At 34.9% G+C, this 19,051-nt stretch overlaps 2 protein-coding genes and 1 long non-coding RNA gene across 3 annotated transcripts; 2 read left to right on the top strand and 1 right to left on the bottom strand.

Moving 5' to 3' along the window:
• The first annotated feature begins 969 nt into the window (after positions 1-969).
• LOC142234770 (uncharacterized) lies at positions 970-6,891 on the top strand. Its single transcript, XM_075305953.1, has 2 exons — positions 970-1,519; positions 6,462-6,891. Exons 1-2 carry the CDS (start codon positions 1,225-1,227, stop codon positions 6,596-6,598), a joined length of 432 nt encoding a protein of 143 aa, XP_075162068.1. The 5' UTR covers positions 970-1,224; the 3' UTR covers positions 6,599-6,891.
• LOC142234769 (bax inhibitor 1-like) lies at positions 6,729-17,727 on the top strand. The gene is made up of 4 exons (XM_075305952.1): positions 6,729-6,929; positions 9,092-9,545; positions 9,607-9,777; positions 17,383-17,727. Exons 1-4 carry the CDS (start codon positions 6,874-6,876, stop codon positions 17,419-17,421), a joined length of 720 nt encoding a protein of 239 aa, XP_075162067.1. The 5' UTR covers positions 6,729-6,873; the 3' UTR covers positions 17,422-17,727.
• On the bottom strand, positions 14,345-15,245 carry LOC142235084 (uncharacterized). The gene is made up of 2 exons (XR_012721791.1): positions 14,632-15,245; positions 14,345-14,564 (listed from the first exon to the last, which is right to left on the bottom strand). It is a non-coding gene; the product is annotated as an uncharacterized LOC142235084 (long non-coding RNA).
• Positions 17,728-19,051: the final 1,324 nt, after the last annotated feature.

Raw genomic sequence — 19,051 nt, 5'->3', positions numbered from 1 at the left:
GATCCGGTTGAAATTTGGTACGTGGTGTCAGCATATGATATCGGTTCATAATCATGGTTGCCACTCGTGCCAAAAATAATCTACCAAAATTTTATTTCTATAGAAAATTTTGTTAAAATTTTATTTCTATAGAAAATTTTGTCACAATTTTATTTCTATAGAAAATTTTTTCCAAATTTTATTTCTATAGAAAATTTTTTCCAAATTTTGTTTCTATAGATTTTTTTCTCCAAATTTTACTTCTATAGAAAATGTTGTCAAAATTTTATTTCTATTGAAAATTTTTGTAAAAATTTTATTTCTATAGAAAATCTTGTTAAAATTTTATTTCTATAGAAAATTTAGTCAAAATTTTATTTCTATAGAAAATTTTGTTAAAATTTTATTTCTATAGAAAAGTTTGTTAAAATTTTATTTCTGTAGAAAATTTTATCAAAATTTTCTTTCTATAGAAAATTTTGTGATAATTTTATTTCTATAGAAAATTTTGTTACAATTTTTTATGTCTATAGAAAATTTTGTCAAAATGAATTATATACGTATTTGATCGATCTTTTTTGATTTAATATAACCACGTATGGACTTACATACAATTTAGAAGACGGTGTTAGGAGGTGTTAAGATACCTTGCCATCGGCAAGCGCTACCACAACTTAAGTAATTCGATTGTGGATGGCAGTGTTTACAAGAATTTTCTACGCGATCCATGGTGGAGGCCTGGCCGAACTTACGGCCGTACATACTTGTTGTTTTTGTAATCGTGATTCAACCTCTTTATTCAGCCATGGACCGACTTCATTGTGTCCGTTGTATTGAAAAGAAAAATATGGTAACACATATCTGGCATGACTGACGTGTCCACCACAACCAATTTCACCACAACTTATCCAATTTCATATGCACCAAAACAAACATCTAGAAGAAAAAGAAACAATTGAGGACAGAAACTGTGAATATTAATAAATTGTCACTTCCGGCAGCCATCTTGGTGTATACAGACGCTTTTTTTCTGAGAGATTTTTTTGGAATTTTTTGATCGGTGAAAATCGTGAATTTAATAAGTGTTTTTACTGTTCTGAACAGTATTGTAGACTCTTTTTGAGCCACTAAATGTTTTAGTGGATTAATTTGTGAAGATTCTGTATTGCTTTGGAGCGAAAACAATAAAGTAATTTGTGTGAGTGGTGTGACGTAAAAGTGTTTGGGGCCAGTGTGGAGGCCAAGATGAGTGAAAAAGAGGTGAGGGCAGGACCCTCAAGCTCAATGATAATATGCCGAATAGATACCAATGAAAAAGTGGTTAAAAACCAAAAGATGACGCGTCCCATGAGGACAAAAAATTTTATTGACGACGCTAAGCGGTGTGTGGCAGATGATGATGTAGATGGAGAAAGAGATGGAGTGGATGGCGAAGAGAGGTGTGGCAAAAACATAAGGAGACGAGAGGATGAGACTGTGAGTGACCCCAAAAAACGAAAGGTGAGAGATGCGGAGGTTCGTTATTCGGAGGATCATGCAGGTGAGATTGTAGTTTTGGTAGACTCTTCTGAGGCTGACAACATGTCAAATAGAAAAGTTAAAAATGGTTTATATTTCATCTCTAAAATAAAAGATATCAAGGCGGATGAGTTTGAGAAAATCAAAAAGGTAGTTGCTATAGGGGTGACTCTATATAAACTTACCTTTGAAGATATTCAATCAGCTAACCGCTTTCTAGACAATGAAGAGTTGAGGAATAGGAAATTGAGGGCTTTTGTCCCAAGAAGTTTCATTGAGACGTATGGGGTAATTAGAGACGTACCTCTTTGCTTTAGTGAAGAGGATATCATGGCTAGGGCGATTTCAGGGAAGAAAATTCTGTCTGTAAAAAGATTCACAAAAAGAGATCCAGAAGATCCAAATGTCTGGCATCCCACTGAGACGGTAAAAGTGGGTTTTTGTGGTGATGATCACCCGAAATGGATAATCTATGAAAAAACTGTGCTAAATGTTGACACCTTTTATCCTGCTGTACGTCAATGTCACAATTGTGGCAGGTTGGGACATACGAGGAATGGGTGTAGATCAAAAAAACGTTGTCTGAAATGTGGGGCGAATGAAGAAATTTGTGACAGTAAGTGTGAAAAAAAGAAATGCATTCTATGTAAAAGTGAGAATCACTTAGCGGATGAGAAGGAGAAGTGCCCAGTTTGGCAGCAAGAAATTGCTACAAACAAGATAATGACTAAGAAAAAGATGTCCAAAAGAGAGGTGGTTGAGCTTTACAAGAGCCAGAATCGGTTTGACTTATTGGAGGACGATGACCAGTTTCCAGAGATGATGATAAACAAGAAGACAAGTAATAAAGTAAATGAGTGTGTGAACAACAAGGATAAGGAAGTGAATGAAATCCTCACTCCGTATACCTATAGCTCAATCCTGAAAAAGAAAAAAAAGCAGTATATTCATCAAAAAGGAGTTCAGATGCAGCCAAGGATGTTTGCCGAATCTCAACCTTCTGCCCCTGTCTATATGACAGATGACAAAAGAGTGACAGAGTTGGAGAAAATCACCAGTGAGATGATGCGTTTCATGGTAGACTTCATGAGAATGTCAGGAAACTCTGCAGCTTTGGATGCGATGAGTCATTTTTCTACACGTTTGAATAAATGTGGTATTAGCTCTCCTGAATACAACGATATATATATGGTTAATAATAATAATGGTCAAAATTTTGCAATATAATGTACAATCTTTTACTAAGAATAAAAACTCTATTGAATTTTTTCTGAATAATTATGATTATGACGTAGTTGTATTATCTGAAATTTTTGCTGAAAACCCCGATAATTGCAACAGATTGATAAATTTTAATTTGATACAACGATTTAGAGCTGATGGTTATGGAGGTGTATCCATTGGCCTAAGAAAAAACATAAGATATGCTGTTATGAAGTTTGAAACTGAATTGGATGTGCTTATTGTAAAAACAACAAACCTGAGAAAAAATCTAGTTTTTGTAGCAGTCTACTTTCCGCCAAGCCTACCTGCTGACGTTTTTGTGATGGAAGTTGGGAGGTTATGCCTTTTTTTGGACTGTTGCGAGAATGTGGTTATGCTGGGTGACTTCAACGCCAGAAACATCATATGGGGTGATGTCGTCTCGAATAGAAAAGGCAAGGAACTTGAGTCAATTATTAGTGACTCCAGACTGATATGTGTAAATGATGGTAGAATCACTTTTCAGCGAAATGGTGAATCGCAAGGTTCGGTTTTGGATTTGTCTTTCATTAGTGCTGATTTATCAGGCTCTTGGGAGGTAAATCAAGGGTATATCGGAGGCAGCCGCCATTTTCCTATAACTGTAACGATTGAGGTAGGAAACATGAAAAGGATTAAATTTTTATCCAGATATAAATTAATGAAATCGTTAAATGAAGTGGAACTCGAACCTTGTTTTGATACGATTGAACGCACTCTGAAAGATGAAATTGCATTTGCGACAAGTGAGATTGACAATGATAAAGCCCCAAAATACTGGTGGACAAATGAGCTGAAGACGTTATTCAGGAGGCAGCTTGCAGCAAATAAGAAAGCGAGAATTAATCCTTCCTTTGAAAACCTTGAGTCTGCAAGGAAGGAGATTGAAAAATGGAAATCGGAGGTCAAGAAAGCAAAAAAATCAAGTTTTTTGGAGAAAATTGAGGAGATTAACAAGACACCCAATACTAGAATGGCTTGGAAATTTATAAACAACATACGTGGCCGGAATAAACCAAAAGGAGACTCATGGAATATGGAAAGAAATAAGGAATACTTGGAGATGCTGGAGAGGCAGGTAGTTGGTGTTTCGGAACCCCTGATACTGGGAAAGGAAGAGAAGACTGGTTTGAGAATTGAACTTTTTACTTTTGAAGAGTTGGAAGATTGCTTAAATAAGAGGAAAACCAATTCAGCAGCTGGTGACGATGGTATAACATACACCATGTTAAAGGCATTGCCTGGTATCTCCAAGAGAGCACTGCTCACGGCAATGAATAATGCTTTTGTCAATAACAACATTTTTGACAGTTGGAGAACTGTTAAAATTGTACCAATACCCAAGCCAAATAAGAACTATAGCGATATTAGTAGTTATAGACCCATCTCGCTTATTTCTGTTTTCTTGAAGTGCATTAATCTCATGGTCAAGGAGCGAATTACGCCACAAATTAAAGCAAATGAACTCATACCTAGAAGGTCTTTTGCTTATAAAAAACATTCCTCTACTAACAATTGTCTCAACGAGCTTCTACATAGAATTGCCATTTTAAAAGAAAATAACTATAAAGTCATGATTCTTGCCCTAGATGTTGGGAATGCCTACAATTGTGTGAATCTTGGCATTCTTCATAAAATGTTAATTGATGGTCGACTTGATCGCATGTATTGTGACTGGATTATCAACTTCTTATCCTTTAGGAAATTAAAGCTGGGAAGGGAGGAAGTCATTGTGCGAAATGGTCTTCCGCAGGGCAGTTGTCTCTCGCCCATCCTTTTCAATTTATATACAGCTGGTCTTCATAATATTGAAAATAATTGTACACAATTGTTCCAATATGCAGATGATTTTGTTTTGATGTCATATGATAAGGTGTTTGAGAGGGCACAAAGAAATCTTGTATGTAAAACTGCGTTGTTTGCGGAAAATTGTGATAAATTGAATTTATCCTTTAATCCTGAAAAATGCAACACTATGTATTTTGCTAAAGGTAGCAAAAAGGTCATTGGCCTGACTATTGGTGAGGTAAATATTCCTCAAGTCAAAAAAATGAAGTTTTTGGGTAGAATTATTACCAACTCCCTATCAATTAATGAGCACTACGTCTCGATTACCAAAGAGACTCAAAATAGAGTCAACATGCTGAAATGTCTTACGTCTATTAAAGGTGGTTTGCACCCGAGGGTGGCCTTAAACTTTTATAAGGGCTGTGTAAGATCTAAGATTGAGTATGCAAGAACGACCACTTCACATTCCCCCCTATATGTAAACAAAAGGATTGCAAGATTACAAAATAACATGCTTAGGAGGTGCCTGGGCATCTGCAGAAACACACCTGTTCACTCTTTATATGCTTTAGCGCATGAACTGCCTCCCGAGTTCAGGGCTATGTTGCTTACGGCTAAAGAATTGATGAATGTTAAGAAATATAACTTTGAGTTGTTTGATATTGTCTCTGACAATCCCCTGGTCAAGTCCAGTTATAGCCATGTTTATCATGACTTTAAAGAGGTTTTTGATAATATTGAATACGTCTCTAATTGTAAATCCTCTGATAAATGCTCTGTTACACTCAACCTATTATCTAGTAAAAAAGATGAAACACCAGATGAAGTCATTCATGCCATCTACAATCAGAACATAGAGTGGTATAAAGAAAATGGTTTTGTCATCATCTCGACGGACGCCTCTGTAGCTGAAGACACCACGGGCTGTGGTATTTATATACCGGGGCTTGAAAATAGATTTTATTTTAAAATCAATTTCAAGGCCTCCTCCATGTTTGGTGAGATGGTAGCTCTATATAAAGCCTTGCAAATTGCAGTTGAAAATGAGTACGAAAAAATTGTCATTTTCACTGATAGCCTTGCTGCGTGTAAGGTTTTGGCTTGTGCTAATGACAATAATTATATCGCCTTGAATTTCCACTCAAAATTAGAGAGCTCCGATGTTGAATTATGCCATGTGGTCTGGATTCCTGGCCACAGAAATATTAGAATTAATGAAGAGGCGGACGAGATCGCTAAAATGGCGACATCCTGTGGAGCGCCTCTCGAAGTAAAGTACACTGAGAAAGAGGCCTTAAGAGTTATTGAAGACCAGTTATGGCGTAGATGGAACAACCAATTTATAGAAATATCGAGGACCCATGGCAAAGATTATTTCAAGGTCTACAATAGTGTGATGGACAAACCCTTGTATGCGTCCACTAATCTAAGCCCCAAGGAAACCAAGATTATAAACAGACTACTCACTGGCCATTTATATGATAAACCCTTTCTATATAAAATAGGGGCAATATCAACTCCTATATGTGATCGATGTTGGCAAATGGACACGACACATCATGCCATCTTTGATTGTGTAAAACATGCTGAATTAAGAAACAAATATGACTTTTTCAATGATTATTGCTCGATTGATGACATTCTTTTGTCAAAGAATATGGAATTATATGAAAAATTAGCAAAATTTATTTGTGAAACAAACATGGCAATCTGAGGCCTAATCAGATATCGCTGTGATATGATCTGTGATATAGATATAGTATCTGTTTAATGCATAAATTTTATATGCGCTCGTTATAACTATTTGTACCTGATTTATACACTAATGAAATATATTACTATGATTATAGAAACATCTACTCTTATCCACTACACTAATTCAAAAGTTGATGATTGTTTATTAGCATCAATTTTTAATAATTTTTTTCACTAAGAATTGGAAAATGAAGTACTCATATGGATATTGAAACACTCGTCACAGAAGCCACTCACACCAAGGCGCCCTAATAGACTGGATCTAATAAGGGCCCCCTTTTTTCGTTGTATGAAGCTGAAGACCTGCTGGGAGTAGCTGGTCACCTGGACGTAACAATTCATAGATGTATTTTTGTGGTACATCGATCGTTTAACAACCTGGCTTTTGATGGTTCAAACATCGCCATAATTTAACTACAACACAAAAAAAAAAAAAATAATAAATTGTTCTGCCATATACATAATTTTAATAAATTGCAAGGTGAAGAAGTCTCAAGAAATTTCATCAAGTTTACGAAGATTAAAAAATCAACACAGAAGTTAAAAAAAAAAAACAAAATTGCTATAAAATAAAGAAACAAATTGCTACAAATGGAGTCATTTCAGAATCGATTCAATCGGTTTACTACCGGACTTGGAGAGAAATAGTAAGTACCTTGCAATGCTAATTTTAATGTTATCCATGTTATTACTCCGTAGGGATATACATTATGTGTAGGTATTAGCATTATCTTTAAATTACGAATGTATGGCTGATATCTATTTTGGTCATATTAAGTGCTTGTACAAATATTTTATTTGGACTTTCTACCTATAACATTCACATTTTCTTATATCTTCAAGAATATCAAAAGTACACGTTATGATTATTGATTGATAAACAATTTAATGAATCATAAATACAAGGCCTCACGAGATCGTAAAGGTAAATTAAATATCCATAATATCTACCATACATAATGCCCTTGAAAAATAGAGCAAACAGTTTTAACGATCGATCCAATATTTGCCACTAGCCTCTTACGATGTGGATCTAAACATCACTGCCTTGTGGTGCGAGTGAAGAAGCTAATTTTAAAAATACAAGTCTTGAACGGAGCCCATTAATGAGTGTCTTTGATTTGTGTCAAATTGTAAATAATTGTACTAACAGCACAGTCTATCGGTCCAGTGTTTTAATGACATTGCAGATTTATCCGTGCTAAAACAATTACTTTTTCACTCCATCACTCAGAATATTCAATGAAAAGTCCAAAATTGTTGTCTATCTCTTCAGACAAGTCATGGTTCTCATAAAACTACTAAATTCTATCAAAAGCTTTCAGCACCCGAGCAATAACTGACGTTGTTGAGTACAACCACATATTGTTTAGCTGAAGGACAAGAGGCTCTTATTTTATAACCGAGTTTAGGCGAGGTTTCCATTACATTGAACCCATGCACCTATTAAACCTCACAGATAAAAGTCGACGATGTGTCTATTTTCAGCCCCGTAAAAAATTGAGGTAACGTTAAGCTAACAAATGGTTAGTCAAAACTGAATAAAAGGTGGCTCAAAAGTGAACTCATATCCCATGTAAAATCATTTTCACTTTTAATATGTTGGCATTGGGACGAACGAGTACCCACATACCCTGCATAAGTTTCAGCTAACCAATAGTTACCTCCAAATGGGTTATCTTTTGGCTGATAACATATGAGCAAATTTTGAGTTATATATTAAGGGTATGACAAATATTAGACCAAAATGAGTAGTACACATTTTTCCGTTTTTGGAAAACACTTCTATCGCAATGTTATATATGTACAATACGAGCTGAAAATGTCTGCTGGTTGACCGTGTTGACGAATTAGTTTTTGATATCTATAATTTTTTGCCCTCGGTCAGTAACTGATTAGTTTGTAGTAATCTGGCAAGCAATTTTTCCACCATCTAATATGGGAAAAAACTAATATCCTCAATTAAATATCCGTCTCCACTCGATTTCCAATAAAACATTCATCTGAGTGTTATTAAAATAGTATTTGTCTTATTTTTGTTATTTTATTTTTTATTCGTTTTATTTTGAAGTACTGAAATGATACTGAAACAAAAATTTAATGTAGAATATAGCAAAATAAATGATCAAATAAATGTTTATTATAATTATTAGTTATGGTAATATCAGGTGTAATATTTACCATAGTTAGAATGAACGGATTTAGGTAGATCTTCACAAGCTTCCCTTAAAACGAATTATCACCAGCAAAATTATTCAGGACCAAATGATAATCACTTATTGGCAGGTCAGGACCATAAGGAGAATGCATATAAATCACACAAATCTCCTGTTGGACAAAGCTGGACTTTCTTCCGATAGCTTGCTCCCACATTACAGATAAGAGTTTATCCTTAAGGGTTTAATGTAGTCTTTAGTTTTAGGTAATTTTATCTAATAACATACTTAGGTATCCCATCAATATAATTAAATATAACATCCAAAAGTAAGGTACCCGAAATGTATTCTCATGTTAAACACTAATAAAACTTAATCATTAATGTACAAGCATACAACGACTCACATCCTTAGCAGACTTTTTTGCAACGTGTAATAATTAAAACGAATACATATACAGTCAAACCTCTCAGAAGTGTCCATATTTGGTTCTTGTCCACTTTTGATATTTGATAAAGGATAAAAAGTGTCAAAAAAAAGTAGACTTTGCAGAGTTGTCCGCATTATGGAATGTGTATGTTTAAGAGGTTCACCGAATGCTGTCATGTAAAATATATTTTAATTATGTAATACTGTGTGTTTTGTCTTTTCAGTGAACCACATGTCCAACATCATCTTGCTAAAGTATACATGATGTTGGGTGGAACATCAGCTGTAACAGCCATTGGGTCCATTCTCCAAATGAAGCATTTTATTGACCTTGGCATGCTTGCAGCTTTGGGCTCGCTTTTCTTAGTATTGGGGCTGCACTTCTATCGTGATAATGGAAAAAACTATTATACCCGTGTTGCTATGCTGTATGCTTTTGGATTTTGTTCTGGCCAGACAATGGGACCGCTCTTGCGATATGTTGTCAGCGTTGACCCCTCGATAATTGCTACGGCTTTAGTTGGCACATTTATAACATTTGCATCATTGTCAATAGCAGCCTTATTAGCTGGTCGTGGAAAATTCCTATTTTTGGGTGGTATATTGATCAGTGTCATCAATACAATGACTCTTTTAAGCCTTCTGAATATCTTTTTCAAATCCGTATTTGTACAAATGGTAAGAGTTTACTTCTGTTTTTTAATTAAAATGCAAAATTGTCAATATCAATATCTTATAGAGTCAACTTTATATTGGAGTCTTTGTTATGGCCGGTTTCATTCTATTTGATACACAAAATATAGTTGAAAAAGTTCGTCTTGGAAATCGTGACGTAGTGCAACATTCATTGGACCTGTTCTTTGATGTTTTGAGCATGTTCAGACGTTTACTGATTATTCTCACACAAAAGGTATGTATTTAAATATTGAAACTTAGACATTAGAAAAATGCATTTTACTTCATGTGTAATCATTTTGAAATTGGATATTCGGTATTGAATAGATAGATCTCTTAAATATTTTTCAAAGCTCTATGTTAAAATGCTCGCTGGGAAAATAATTCACATGTCTAACTCAAAATGCTATAATTTATAAACTAGTGTTCCGAGAGATGGCAAATTTCTACTCTCGTCTTCCGATCTTTTTTTCTAATAGGAAAACTTCAATTTGTTGCTATAATAGGGTACAAAGAATATTTTTATATTTACCCTTATTCCCGTCGCCGTCGCATTTCGTCTGTCGCTATCGACGAAAATCGCTATTATTGGTGTCGCCGTTAAATTTACCATCGACGAGTTTAATTATTAATTTTTGAAGAAGTTTTTTAAACTTTATTAATCGAACAATTGAAAAATAAATTTAAAAATGGAAATTGGTAAGAGGTAAGAGGTAAAGTGACTCATCAACAATTACAAAAATGGGGAAAAAAGGAGTTAGAGATCAGCCATTAGATGAACTAGACTGACTCCAACGATTTAAATCTGGTTGGAACAAATGGTTTATAGTTCAATGTCTTTGTACTTTAGGGACAAATTGTAACAAATGGTAGAAAAGGTGTAACTATTATTAAAAAATCTATATTGTTCAAGTATTTATTCCAGCTTCCACTCTTTGAGGAACTCATGTTCTATATCAAGGAGTCCTGATCTGACACGATCTCAAATCTATTGATATAAAAATGCGCTATTTATACTAAATTTGCAAAGATCTGTTTATATAGTAGTTATGGTCATCACATTCACATCATAGAAAAGAAAACTGCACAATTAAAGTAAACGAGTTGATTTTCCATTTATTTTTAATATAAACCCTTCAAGGCCAATGTATTTTATTTAGCACCAAACTTTGATAATGTAAATCATTTTCCGAGTCAAATTTATCATTTATTATTTTTACATATTACGCAACTAATTAAAATTCAGTTTTGCACATCAGCTGATTGTTTTCTTTCACGATGTCCTTGTGCCATTGATCTCAGCGTCGTCGCCATTTTTATAGTTTTGGAAGCTTTTACTGTTCTTGAATATATATCCACATTTTTTCCCGCATCAAATAAGGATTTTCCTTGATTTTCCGACATAGAATTGCGTCAGAAATAAAAATATTTTAAACCGAAAAATGGCAATAATAAATACTTCTCGGTAATTTTTGAATTGATATTCTCAAAATGTAATGCATTTGGCTGTTAATGACTTTGACATTTGATTGATTCTTTCTTTTTATTGAATAAAGGTATTTGTTTACAAAATGTTGTAATGTACTCAATTTCTTACATAACTTTATAGCAAAAAAAGAAAAATTTTAGTTTAGACAATGTTTTATAAAAAACGTCTGCCTCCAAGTAATTTTATTTAAAGGTTCTCACTATTTACTAGAAATTGCCTATATTTCCATGTAGTTTTCAAATATTTGATTAAATTGCTCCAGTTGTCGCAGCCTTCGCCATTTAAAATAAAAATTAATTCTGACTCGCTTAATGTGTGTTTCTGAAAACATGCGATACGATATTCTTTGAAACCAGGGCATGTGCCTATATAATGTATTGTTGATTCTCGCTCTTGTAGATTGCAAATATTACAAAGTTGCTCGCGGTCCGTGGCTCCATACATATTTCCATTGAGCTGTAGAACTTCACATCGCGCTCTAAATATCCACATTATGTTTTCCATAGAGTTTTGATCGTTTATGTATGCAAGTCCTCTAGAAAAGTCCAGTTGTTTATAGAGCCGGTCACTACTTTGCTTTCTTATAATATTATTTTGGAAATTTTTTAATTTTATTGAGACTAATAGATCATTGAAAAATGCATTCCATTGTTCCCCTGTTGGTTGTGAGCCTGGCCACCGAATATTAAGAGAAGTTGCCATGTTCTTCAATTCTTTCGCCCAAAAGAGATTCTGATTGAAGATCATTTCAGTTAAAATTTTTGGTAGTCGCCTTTCGGAATAGTGCACAATTATTCTTTGAATATATTTAAGATGCAGTCTAAGGGTGTATAAGTAACTCTCCTCTGCTGCCGTCTCTAGCATCAGAGCGTAATTTGGTGTGTTTTTGGGAAGTTTCAGAATTTTTTTAAGAAGAATCTTTGCAGCTTATCGACTTCATCAAAATAAGCAAAGCCCCAAACCTGCGCTGAATAACTTTGTATCGATCTACATATGGCAAAAAACACTTTCCATTTCATATTTAAATGTACATGCGGATTATTCATAATGGATTCCCATGATGTATTCAGGGCATTTTTGGCTTGCATATTCCTTTTTTCTAAATGCTTCATGAAACTAAGTTTCGGTGTGAAAACCACACCTAAATTGTTATATTCCTTAGTTATCCTTATTTCTTCACCATTGTACAACCAGTTATCATGTTGTCCAAGTCGGCCACTTTTTCTAAAAACCATTATTTCAGATTTAGTCATATTAACTTCCAGATTCCATTTGCTACAGTATTTTTCTAGATTGAGAATCATATGTTGCATTGTGTTTGTATCATCAGCTAATAGTACCATATCATCGGCATACAACAAAACCCTTATATTAATTTGATTACAGTACAATCCACCTTGTAGTTCTTCATGTATATCGTTGATATATAATGCAAATAGCAGTGGAGAGAGTAGACAGCCTTGCTTTAATCCATCGGTCGTTTTGAAATATTCAGAGAACTCTTCCCCTGTCCATACTGCATATTTGGTTTCTGAATAAACTTTTTCAATAAACTTTACAAATTTGTATGATATGCCCATTGTAAATAATTTGTAAATCAATGCTTGCCTTGATATTTTGTCAAATGCTGCCTTGAAATCTACAAAAAAAGCATATATCTTCTTCTTCTCTTGAAATTTGAGACTTACTATCGATGAAAGATTGTAAATATTGTCAATAGTTGAATATCCTCTCCTAAAACCAGCCTGGTATTCCGTTAAAACTTTCTGCGACTCTACCCAGTTGAGCAGTCTTTGATTGAGTATACCCATTAGTACTTTTACAATACAGTTCGAGAATGCAATTCCACGGTAGTTGCTAGTCTCATTAATATTTCCCTTCTTGTGAATTGGGAATATTATAGTTTTGGTAAAGGATTCATCTATTTCACAATTATTAAAAGCCATATTATACGATTTGAGAAGCAACGTATGGAAGTTATCTGGAGCATTCTTTATAAATTCATAGGGGATTCTATCTTCTCCCGGGGCTTTGTTCAGTTTGAGTGTTTTCAAAATACTTTTCAATTCAGACATTGATATTGGGTCGTCCAGGTATGGTATATGTCTAAATGGGGGTGCGTAGTGCACTACCGACTTTGAAGAAGGTTGATTTAATAAAATTTCGAAGTATTTCGCAAATTCTATAGCTGTTATCCCAGCGCCAACATGATGTGTTAATGACTTAATAAAATAGAATAAAAAAACTCAAAAAGAATATGTTATGTAACGGTAATTCTGAAGATTTTTTCCGTTAAGGAATATTCTTCACGAATATTTCATAATAATTGTATTTTAAATTAATGATATTACCATTTTAAATAAATGCTTTATTATACCTCATTCACATTACACTTTCAAAATCGACTTCAACTGTCATTTGCCTTATAAAAAGGGATATATAAAATCCACTTTTAGTATATTTCGAACATAATGTGAATAAACGACAACATTTATTTATATTTTAACTGTGAAAATAATTTGCCTGTAATCTTATTTAGATGATTTGTTACATTTTGTTATATAGGATGGGGGTATATTAAATTTGTCATTCCGTTTGTAACACATCGAAATATTGCTCTAAGACCCCATAAAGTATGTATATTCTAGGTCGTGGTGAAATTCTGAGTCGATCTGAGCATGTCCGTCCGTCTGTTGAAATAACGCTAACTTCCGAACGAAACAAGCTATAGACTTGAAACTTGGCACAAGTAGTTGTTATTGATGTAGGTCGGATGGTATTGTAAATGGGCCACTTTTACGTATAGCCCCCATATAAACGGACCCCCAAATTTGGTTTGCGGGGAAGGAAATTTCATCTGATCCGGCTGAAATTTGGTGCATGGTGTCAGCATATGACCTCTAACAACCATGCAAAAATTGGTCCACATCGGTCCATAACTGTATATAGTCGCCATATAAACCGATTCCCAGATTTGGCTTGCGGAGCCTCTAAGAGAAGCAAATTTCTTCCGATCCGGCTGAAATTTGGTACATTGTGTAACTATACCTAACCTAACCTAGTATAGGGTCTCTACCCTGCCAACATTTTTTGAATTTGAGGGCGCTTCTGAGAATCCCCAGTACGTCGAAAACAATCATATACGATATCAAAAACTCGTCGGAAAAGCGCCGTCACTATTGAGAAGTTGTACCACGCCAAGTTACTACAAAAAGGTTTCGCATGAGTGCAATTATTAGGTGCCTTTATAGATCAATTTAGAACGACGCCAATAAGAGACCCTCCAAACAATCAGAAAAAGCACATTTTAAGATAGTGGTAAAAGAATCATTGTGGTCGAGTAAAACACGTTTGTTTAGATATTTATTAATTTGATTAATCATTTACAAATTCTTAAAAATATAACATTTATACCACTATCACATCACATTTAACATAATTTTTTGCATTAATGATGATGTAGAGTTACAAGTAGCGAGTTACATGTTGCAGCGTCTATCAGCCAGTATTTTTATTCGATGGAGGCAGCGTGTCTGTAAAATATTTGAAAAACAATCACTTTATTCCATTTGGAAAATCAAAAATTGTTCACCAATATACCTTTCACAATTTTAAGCATAAAATCTATGTTTTCAGAACTTTATTTTCGTTTTTATTTAAATAAAATATAACAAGCTGGTTGCGCTTGGCGTTTCACAAAAAATAAAATAGCTTTTGTAAAAGTAGTGATGGTAAAATACATGTATGAAGTACATTTTGTACTTTATGATATGCTGCCCCCATCACAGTAGGATGGTTGTAGTGACATTTACGAGTCTGTGGTAGCGATGAAGATGAAATGGAACTTTGAAATGCTGGCAGGGTAATAACCATGCAAAAATTGGTCGAAATCAGTCCATAATTATATATAGCCCCCATATAAACCGGTCACCAGATTTGACCTCCGGAGCCTCTTGGAAGAGCAAAATTTATTCGATTCGGTTGAAATTTGGTACGTGGTGTTAATATAGGGCCTCAAACACCCATGCAAAAATTGGTCGAAATCGGTTCATAATTATATATAGCCCCCATATAAACCGTTCCCCAGATTTGACCTCCGGAGCCCCTTGGAAGAGCAAAATTTATTCGATTCGGTTGAAATTTGGTACGTGATGTTAGTATATGTTATCCAACAACCATGCAGGAATTGGTTCATATCAGTCCACAATTAAATATAGTCCCCATATAAACCGATCCCCAGATTTGACCTCCGGTGTCTTTTGGAGAAACAAAATTCATCCGATCTGGTTGAAATTTGGTACGTGGTGGTAGTATATGATAAAGGGTGATACGGTCAAAATTTGGTCAAGGGAAAACGCGTGTAAATCGGTGAAATCGTTTATTTAAAAAATCAAATTAAATTTCTTTTTCAAGTTCAATTAGTATAAAATTCAGGAAAAATATTCAGTTAGGCTTTCGCTTTTCCAAATCCGAATTGCCGGGCCTCACGCTTGACACCTGCCATTAGATTTTGTACAGCCACCTTGCCCACCTTCTTCGCCGCAGAAAGCCAGTTTGCCTTGAACTGCTGCTCGTCCTTAGCAGTTTTTTGGTCTTCTTTAGGTTCCGCTTGACAATAGCCCAGTATTTCTCAATTGGGCGGAGCTCTGGCGTGTTGGGAGGGTTCTTGTCCTTGGGAACCACCTGCACGTTGTTGGCGGCGTACCACTCCATGGCCTTTTTACCGTAATGGCAATATGCCAAATCCGGCCAAAACAGTACGGAACAACCGCGTTTCTTCAGGAAAGGCAGCAGACGTTTATTCAAACACTCTTTCACGTAAATTTCCTGGTTGACAGTCCCGGAAGCTATGAAAATGCTGCTTTTCAAGCCACAGGTACAATTGGCTTGCCAAACCAGATATTTCTTTGCGAACTTTGACAGTTTTATGTACTTGAAAATATCTGCTACCTTTCCCCTTCCTTTTGCCGTATAAAACGCCTGTCCCGGAAGCTGCTTGTAGTCGGCTTTGACGTAGGGTTCGTCGTCCATTACCACGCAGTCAAACTTCGTCAGCATCGTCGTGTACAGCCTCCGGGATCGCGCTTTGGCCGTCGTATTTTGTTTATCATCGCGATTTGGAGTCACTACTTTCTTGTAAGTCGATAGTCCGGCTCGTTTTTTGGCTCGATGCACGGTTGTAGACGATACACTCAGCTTATTTGCGGCATCTCGGAGAGAGAGGTTAGGGTTTCGCTTGAAACTACCGGCAACTCTCTTTTTCGTCTCAGCGGCTTCCGGTTTTCGATTTCCCCCCGATCCAGACTTCCTGGCTGTCGACAAATGTTCCCCAAACACTTTAATTACATTTGTAACGGTTGATTTGGCAACTTTTAGAGATTTTGCCAGCTTTGCGTGCGAGTAGCTCGGATTTTCGCGATGCGCGAGCAAAATTTTGATACACTGCTCTTCTTGCTTGGACGGCATTTTGACAACTGAAGAGTGAATTCCAAAATCAAAATAGGAGCAACATTCTACACACACACCTTCAAAATGAGGGGTGTTCAGGTTTTTTAAATGCAAAATTGAAAGAAATACGTCAAGTTTATATTTATACAAATTTTGACCGTATCACCCTTTATTTAACAGCCATGCCAAAAGTGGTCCATATTAGTCCATAATCATATATAACCCCGATCCCGAGATTTGGTTTTGGAGCCTCATGGAGGAGCAAATTTCATCCGAGTCAGATGAAATTTGGTACATTGTACTAGTATAAGGCCGTTAACAACCATGACTAACTAGGTCCATATCGGTCTATAGTTATATATAAATCGATCCATATAGTTATATATCCGGAGCAATGACAATTAATAAGTGGTTATTATATCACGTATGGGGATGACATCCTCATACTTTATTAAAAAAAATATAAAAATATTTTGAAATTATGTTATTTCAAACGCTAAATAAGGTAAATTGGCGCATTGTTTATGAAGGCTTACGTAGTCTACTAATCCATAGAGAAGCAGGTTGGTAGAAATATGGGGATCATTTTAGGTAAATTATTTTATTTCATAGTATCTTCTAAATAAAACCTAATTGCCACAACCAATTAAGTTATTCCCGTCATTGCTGCACTTAATTCCTGGGAAAGCAGGAGAGAAAATATTGCAAATCCTGGGATCCCGTTCCCGGGAAAACCCCTATATGGAAACTATTTGGTAACATTGTGTATTTTGGTATCTGTATATAGCTATATTAGTATCTACTTTTAATAAATCCTAAACCCTAAAAATCTTTTTTAATCATTTCTTTGAGTCACTATACATTTTTAATATCGAAAAAAAAACTATTTTTACTTCATTTCAGGAGGAACGCAGGCGCGATAATGAACGTAAACGTCGTTAAGTACGTTTTATTGGATAGAAGAACAATAATCTTGGAAAACAAGTATCATTTATTTGGAAATTAAATTTAAAATTTGTTTCATAAATTATTAATAGTAATATTGTTTTCGACTAAAGTTTAAGTTCATGAAATTGTCAGTGTATTTTAAGATACTCATTATAAGCATCTTTTGTTTAACTCTAAATTGTATTTTAATACATATAATAATTTTTGAAAAATACACTTTAAACAATATGCGTTTAAGTTTCCTATATGAATTACTCAAAAATAATAACAATAAAATATAGTTGTTTATAACATAGATAAGACTTCTGCAATTTCTCGTCGCCTTACAATTTAGCTGCTAGTAATGCTGCAGAGAAGCATTACTACGAAATTATTCGGTAATGAAAGTTTTTGCTGGGTTTGATTGCTGTCTCTGGATCATCATAGCTATCGGCTTGTATATCTTCAATGATGTCACCTCGGAGAATTGAGTTGTGTGAGAATATTTTTTTCACGATAGCTTACGGAAAGCACGCGGGTAGTCGAACTCTATTATTATTGAATTCTGCACGTTTCGTTTTTTTAAGCCGAGTCTGGGGCTATATCTACATTTTACGGATCTAGACTTAAATAAATCTTTGCTACCGACAATTTCGCGAGAGGTGCATACCGGCCTTCTCATGAAAAATTTTGTTCATAACAGGGTTGTAAAAAGCATATTTTGGAGAGATGTTGACAACTTTTGGCAGTAAATTTATTACAATCATTATGTGTGTAAAAGTTTTAAGAGATCTGTATATAACCAACAATTTATTTGAGGAATATTTGGAACAAATATACCAATTTTTAAAAACGATTGTCTGGTTTAAAATTTGTATGCATTATGCTACTCTACACTCTATAAACAACCCGTTTTTTGTTGTAGACTTAAATAAATCTTTGCTACCGACAATTTCGCGAGAGGTGCATACCGGTTAGTATAGATCTGGCTGGGATAGATAACTCAATTTTGTGCCCTTTATGCTAACTCCTTATGGAGAAAACATCTATGAATTTTCCTCTTACAAATTGAATCTCTACTCTCACTGTACATCATCTTTTCATATAACTCCAAGTCCTTTAATGTTATTATACCCTGCGCCACACTGTGGAACAGGGTATTATAAGTTAGTGCATATGTTTGCAACACCCAGAAGGAGACGAGATAGACACATGGTGTCTTTGGCAAAAATCCTCAGGGTGGGCTCCCGAGTCGATATAGCCATGTCCGTCTGTCCGTGAACACATTTTTGTAATCAAAGTCTAGGTCGCAGTTTTAGTCCAATCGACTTCAAATTTGGCATAAGTATGTGTTTTGGCTCAGAATAGAACCCTATTGATTTTGAAAGAAATCGGTTCAGATTAAGATATAGCTCCCGATATGGACTAATACGGTCCCAGAAGCCAGAGTTTTACCACAATTTGGTTGAAATTTTGCACTAAGAGTACAATTAGTATTTTAGTCAAGTGTGCCAAATTTTATTGAAATCGGTTCAGATTTAGATATTGCTCCCATATATATCGTTCGCCCGATTTACACTCATATGACCACAGAGGCCAATTTTTAACTCCGATTTAGTTGAAATTTTGCACAGGGAGTAGAATT

This window comes from Haematobia irritans, chromosome 4, assembly GCF_050003625.1.
Source record: "Haematobia irritans isolate KBUSLIRL chromosome 4, ASM5000362v1, whole genome shotgun sequence".
Taxonomy (NCBI): Eukaryota; Metazoa; Arthropoda; class Insecta; order Diptera; family Muscidae; genus Haematobia; species Haematobia irritans.
This window is presented reverse-complemented; position numbering and strand designations above follow the sequence as displayed.

Coding starts and splice junctions, on each gene's coding strand:
- LOC142234770 (XM_075305953.1), top strand. CDS start 1,225: ATGAGTGAAAAAGAGGTGAGGGCAGGACCCTCAAGCTCAATGATAATA. Junction 1,520..6,461: donor TTATTCGGAGGATCATGCAG/GTGAGATTGTAG, acceptor TTTTTCACTAAG/AATTGGAAAATGAAGTACTC.
- LOC142234769 (XM_075305952.1), top strand. CDS start 6,874: ATGGAGTCATTTCAGAATCGATTCAATCGGTTTACTACCGGACTTGGA. Junction 9,546..9,606: donor AATCCGTATTTGTACAAATG/GTAAGAGTTTAC, acceptor AATATCTTATAG/AGTCAACTTTATATTGGAGT. Junction 9,778..17,382: donor TGATTATTCTCACACAAAAG/GTATGTATTTAA, acceptor ACTTCATTTCAG/GAGGAACGCAGGCGCGATAA.